Source organism: Bombina bombina, chromosome 9 (genome assembly GCF_027579735.1).
Source record: "Bombina bombina isolate aBomBom1 chromosome 9, aBomBom1.pri, whole genome shotgun sequence".
In the NCBI taxonomy this organism is placed as follows: Eukaryota; Metazoa; Chordata; class Amphibia; order Anura; family Bombinatoridae; genus Bombina; species Bombina bombina.
In genome coordinates, this window is record NC_069507.1 from 172,060,392 (window position 1) to 172,066,391 (window position 6,000).

The 6,000-nt window shown below is 34.9% G+C and overlaps 1 protein-coding gene across 1 annotated transcript in view; it reads right to left on the reverse strand.

Moving 5' to 3' along the window:
- Nucleotides 1–5,355, reverse strand: part of KCNIP2 (potassium voltage-gated channel interacting protein 2) — a 298,517-nt gene extending 293,162 nt beyond the window's left edge. Inside the window, 1 exon segment of the mRNA XM_053692956.1 lies at nt 5,253–5,355. Within this exon segment, the coding sequence (XP_053548931.1) occupies nt 5,253–5,355 (103 nt within the window).
- Between the last annotated feature and the right edge of the window lie 645 nt (nt 5,356–6,000).

Genomic DNA, 6,000 nt, shown 5'->3' on the forward strand with positions numbered 1-6,000 from the left:
CCCTTTGTCTTAAAGGGACAGTCAACACCAGAATTTTTGTTGTTTAGAAAGAAAGATAATCCCTTTATTACCCATTCCCCAGTTTTGCATAACCAACACTGTTATATAAATACACTTTTTACCTTTGGGATTACTTTGTATCTAAGCCTCTGCAAACTGACCCCTTATTTCAGTTCTTTTGACAGACTTGCATTTTAGCAAATCATTGCTCACTCCAGGGTAACTTCACGTGCATGAGCTCAATGTTGGTGATAAAAAAGTAAATTGGAAAGTTGTTAAAAATTACATTCCCTTTTTAAATCATGAAAGTTTTTTTTGGACTTGACTGTCCCTTTAATCAAGAAATTAAATCTATTGATTCACTTTGAAAGTAATTGTATCAGATAGAACAATCCCTTCTTAACCTTATTAATTTCCCCTTTAGAATTGCTTTAAGGCTACTAGTGGCATCTGTACTTGATGTAATAATGTGTTTGTAGCTGTTCCTCTTCTGTACATTGTACAACGTGTTCCATCATTGTTTTAAAGTATTTTTAAATCCAAGAAATGAACCTAACTTTGGCTGCTCTCATAGGTTAGCTTCCTGTCGTGTACCTTCCCAAAAAACAGAATTCTCTTCTATATACCTTATCCATAGTGGGATACTGTATATTGTGTATGTGTACAATTTTTTTCTGTAAATGCTGTTAAACTTTCTCACCACCCCAAATATAAATTAGCGTAGATGAGGGCACATACCATGCCCATCACGGTACCTTGTGTCTGTAAATAAAAACAATCCTGCAATGTGAAATAGTTATAAGGTAGAATAAAGTTTAATAACTGTAAAATGAACTGGGTAAGTAACATATTTTCAAACTGATTTGTTTTCAGGAAGTTTGATATAGCTTATTCTCCTATTTTGTGTTCTATACTGGTAGAGTGATTCTACGTTAGCTGTAACTAGTATGGATTTTTCAGATAAATGTAAAATATCAAGTTTTTGTAAAACCTCCATTGTTTCTTTGAACTAAGAAGGTTAATGCATTCAGATATTCTCTTAATCTGAAATAAACATACTGACTGGCTTTTTCAGTTAGGCTCTCATTACCAGATACCAGAACGATCTGTCACACCCAGGAGCACACAACGTAACACCTATACTTGGGTAGTGACAGATCGTTTGTACAAACTTTAAATAGGCGCAGGATTCGTGCCACAGAGGTCCGACCAGCATCAGGAGCGTGCGGCAATGACGTCAACGCCGCACGCATCTGGACCCGACACTACCCCTGACAACGAGCAGGGAAGGAGACGCCGTTCCCCTAGCAACGGCTAGAGCAGCGCGACATGACAACATTTCAGTAGGATTGCCAATTAATTATTTGTTGCATTTGTCATTATTTATCTGTTTATTAACTTCTTCCAAGTAAATATATTTCTGCCACAGAACCACATTCTCACCATTGTCAGATGGTTTAATAATAGTGTCCTCCCAAGTTTGAATTTTTTTCAATGCTCTTGTTTCCTGAGGGTTTAAATTACAGGTAAACCTATGATATAGGAGTTTTTATATTTGTTGACAAACTAACTGGTTAAATACTTGTATCTCAGGTGAGAGATTAGTAGGTAATATGTCTTTGGATTTATTTACAATATGCAGTCTACAATTACTTTCTAAAGTTTGGTTGATATTGTTTTCCTGAAGTAAATGTTGTAAGTCGTCTAGGGCAGTTTGAGCAGAGATTGTCCAAATGTCTCCATATTCTGTTTTGAGGAATAGTTTTATTATTAACTATTTTCTAGTGAAGAGATTAATGTCCTTAATAATTTCAAATGTATTTAGAGTATTAATTGGACAAAAACTGAGGCTCTTACACAGTACCTCAATGTGATCTATTGTTAATATGATTTCAGTTAGATTTATGACTCTTAGGTTCCCATTCTGGTTTTTGAGAATGAACTTGGTTGCCTTCTTCTGGTTGGTCTTGTTGGAGTTGTAGGATTTTTGTGTGTGTTTGTTTTCTGAATTGATAAGGTGTTAGGCCTGTTGAGGTCTGTATTACTAATGTTTGTGTTTGAACTAAAAAAGAAAGAGGTTGAATTAACTGAATTACCAATGGTTAATAGTTGTGATCTTGTATATGCTTTTGGAGTAGTACTAATACTGTGAATTTCTACGGCTTATTGAAGTGTCTGATTCTGATTCTTCAGACTCACTATCTGTAAATTGATTTTGAGTGGTTTGTGTGACCGTATATACATTGTGAGCTTTGTACATTTTATAATAAAAGTTAAATTGTGACTTTGTACTTTTTCTTTATTGTTTGTTATACATACATTTTGTGCTAATATGCATTTTTTGTAGAGCCTATATTGTGGTATAGGTTTATTCTGAATAATTATAAATCGTACACTACACTCTCTCTCCCAAATACACACACTACAGAACAAACACACTACACATATCACACACATTACACTAACACATACTCCCACACATAAACTACGCTTGCACATTAACACACATACACATTATAATCACACATGCATTAACACATATGCACACACATAAACTACTCTCACACACAACTTTCACACACACACACACACACATTATACTCACACATGCACTAACACATATGCACACACATAAACTACTCTAACACACATTCACACATATACACACACACAAACATTATACTCACACATGCACTAACATATATGCACACACATAAACTACTTTCCCACACATTCCCACACATACACACACAACTTTCACACACACACATTATACTCACACATGCATCAACACATATGCACACACATAAACTACTCTCACACACATACACACACATCTTTCACACACACACACACACACACACACACACACATTATACTCACACATGCACTAACACATATGCACACACAGAAACTACTCTCACACACATACACACACAACTTTCACACACACACTCACACACACACACATTATACTCACACATGCACTAACACATATGCACACACATAAACTACTCTGACACACATTCACACACACAACTTTCACACACACACATAATACTCACATATGCACTCACACATAAACTACTCTCACACACATTCACACACACACAACTTTCACACACACACATTCACACATATACACACACAACTTTCACACACACACATTATACGCACATATGCACTAACACATATGCACACACATAAACTACTCTCACACACATTCCCACACACACACACACACATAATACTCACATAATGCACCAACACATATGCACACACATAAACTACTCTCACACACATTCACACACACACACACACATTACATACACACATTATACTCACATGTGCACTAACACATATGCACACACATAAACTACTCTCACATACATTCACACACATACACATACAACTTTCACACACACACACACACACACACACACACATTATACTCACACATGCACTAACACATATGCACACACATAAACTACTCTCACACACATTCACACACAGCTTTCACACACACACACACACACATTACATACACACATTATACTCACACGTGCATTCACATGTATACCCACACTACATAACAAACACATAACACACACAAGCCCACCCCATAAGCACCAACACATTCCACACACCTCCACCCCTTCATGCACAGACAACTTTATGTAGTTGAATAATTCTGGTTTGTTTTAATTTCAGTGTGCCTAGTGGTTGTGGAAATCCCTCATTTAGTTCCTCTCCACACACCCTACAGTCTGTGTAAATGTATAGATGTCCAGGAACAAAATTGCAGAGGTAGCAACCCCCTCAGCCTAATAAAAGCCTCAGCCTAGTAAAAGAGTCTTTTATAAAACCAGTCACATGATCACAACATCATTTAAACTTTACTGATCTACATATAAAGTCCTTGCTACAGCTAACCTGTATATATAGTAATTCCCCCTGACTGGTAAAGCAAAGTGATATTTGTCCTGTGTGTGTGTGTGTGTGAGTTTGTTTGTGTAATTGTGTGCTTGCTTTGTGTAAGGTATCTGTATGTGTTTGATTGGTGTACTGTGTATGTGTTTGTATAAAACAACTAAGAAACTCTCTATAAACCTTAAATTAAAATAAGAAAACTGCATGGTGTCATTTCTAAAGCAAGAAAAAAAATAATAATAAAGTTTATAATGTATGATGAATCATGAACCTGGTTTTATTTGAAAGGAACAATATGAATTGATCTTGCCAGTCCAAAGAGGATTGTGGCCACAGGTCTCTCTCTGATCCATTACAGCTAAGGCCTGAACTCTTCATTAATACTTTACAAGGTGAGGAAATCATCTGATAGAGTCATGTGGGAGGTTGCTGTTTTTTTTATGTTACATTATCTTCGGTCTATAGTGAGTAACTATGCAGCAGGCATTAACCCTTTATAATGTGTAACTAAATGACAGCAGGCAATGACTTCTTGGATTTATATTGAAAATAAAAGTGTAGCAGGAAATATTAACCCCTTGACTTTGCAGTGACACATGACTCTGCAACATGCTGCAGTCACCCCAGCAACCAAGGGGTTAAAACGGTGTAGAATTCATAAAAATGTAATTGGCTGCCTAGATTTAAAATATTACTGGCTAAATAAAATATGCAAAGCAAAATGATGTACTTTGTACACAATCAAATAAAATGTAAAAATTGCATTCCTTTTATGCAAATACATTTTACTGTTCATGACGACAATATGAAGTTAAATTTGTGACAATCCATTTCAATAAAAACTTTTATAAAAAAAACATAAAGCATGAAATCTACTATTTTCAAATTACAGAATTGGAAATAACATAATTGTTTTAAAAAAACTAGATATTTCTTTTATCCATAATCAGTTTCAATCTTTTATATTAACAAAAATTCTTGCAACTGTAAGGCAAATACATACTGAGGTTTGATTTTGTTTTATTGACACACTTATTTTTTCCCCACTGTTGTATCCCCTTAAAATAATGTAAGAAAATATAACTCTCTCTCTCTCTCTCTCTCTCTCTCTCTCTCTCTCTCTCTCTCTCTATATATATATATATATATAAACATAAATGATGTAAAAATCTAATTCTAGATCATACTGTTCTTCCCTGCATTACCTGCAATTTATCAGTGGCAAATTTGCTTTCAATTACTATATCAACTCTTGGGAATGGTTTGCAATCAACTCAAAATATTTTAAAGACTTTCAACAGTATTTAAAAAGCATATTTTACCTTCTACGCCGACTGGTTCAAATAGCCCAAACTGTTCGAGAACCTTTATAAAGAGAACTAAAACCACCATAACTGCTATTATCTCAAGTCCATCCAGGTTCATGGTGATATGGTATCATGGCACCAAACAAGCAGAGATGTAAATAAAATTTCTTTTTTTTTCTCTATTTACTTGTCTTCTTCAAATGTTGAAGGTTGGGGTTATCCAAACATTTTAGCCAGAAGCAAAATCATACTTGATTCTAAAATTCCCATTAATGTTGAAGGAAAAATAAAGCATCATAGAAGAAAAAAGATTTGAAGTAGCTGCCATATACGTTGTCTCTTATTCCTGTTGCCCATTGCATTAAAGCACAGTGAACAATCTGGCAAGATATATTAACTGTAGGATGCCAAACCAATGCACTTAATAGTCATAGCTGTTAGTCCTAAAGTAAAGTAAATGGATTCAAGTTTCTGCAATCTCTGTATCTTCACCTTGTTAATATGGGAATGTATGAAATGTTCAGGGTGGAAAAAAAAGATAAACAAAGAAGGAAAAAATACAAAAAAGTGAAAAATAAAGAGATAATGTATAAGGGAGAAAAACAAAAAGAGAATGAAAGAGAAAAGGAAAGTGAAGAGTCAGAGAGGAAAGCAGAGAATGATTTGAAGTTTGCCCTCCCTTTCCAATGACACCAACATCATTGATTTGCTTAACGCAGTAACTATGGAAACCAATGATGGATATTTGGTGTTCTCTATTTAC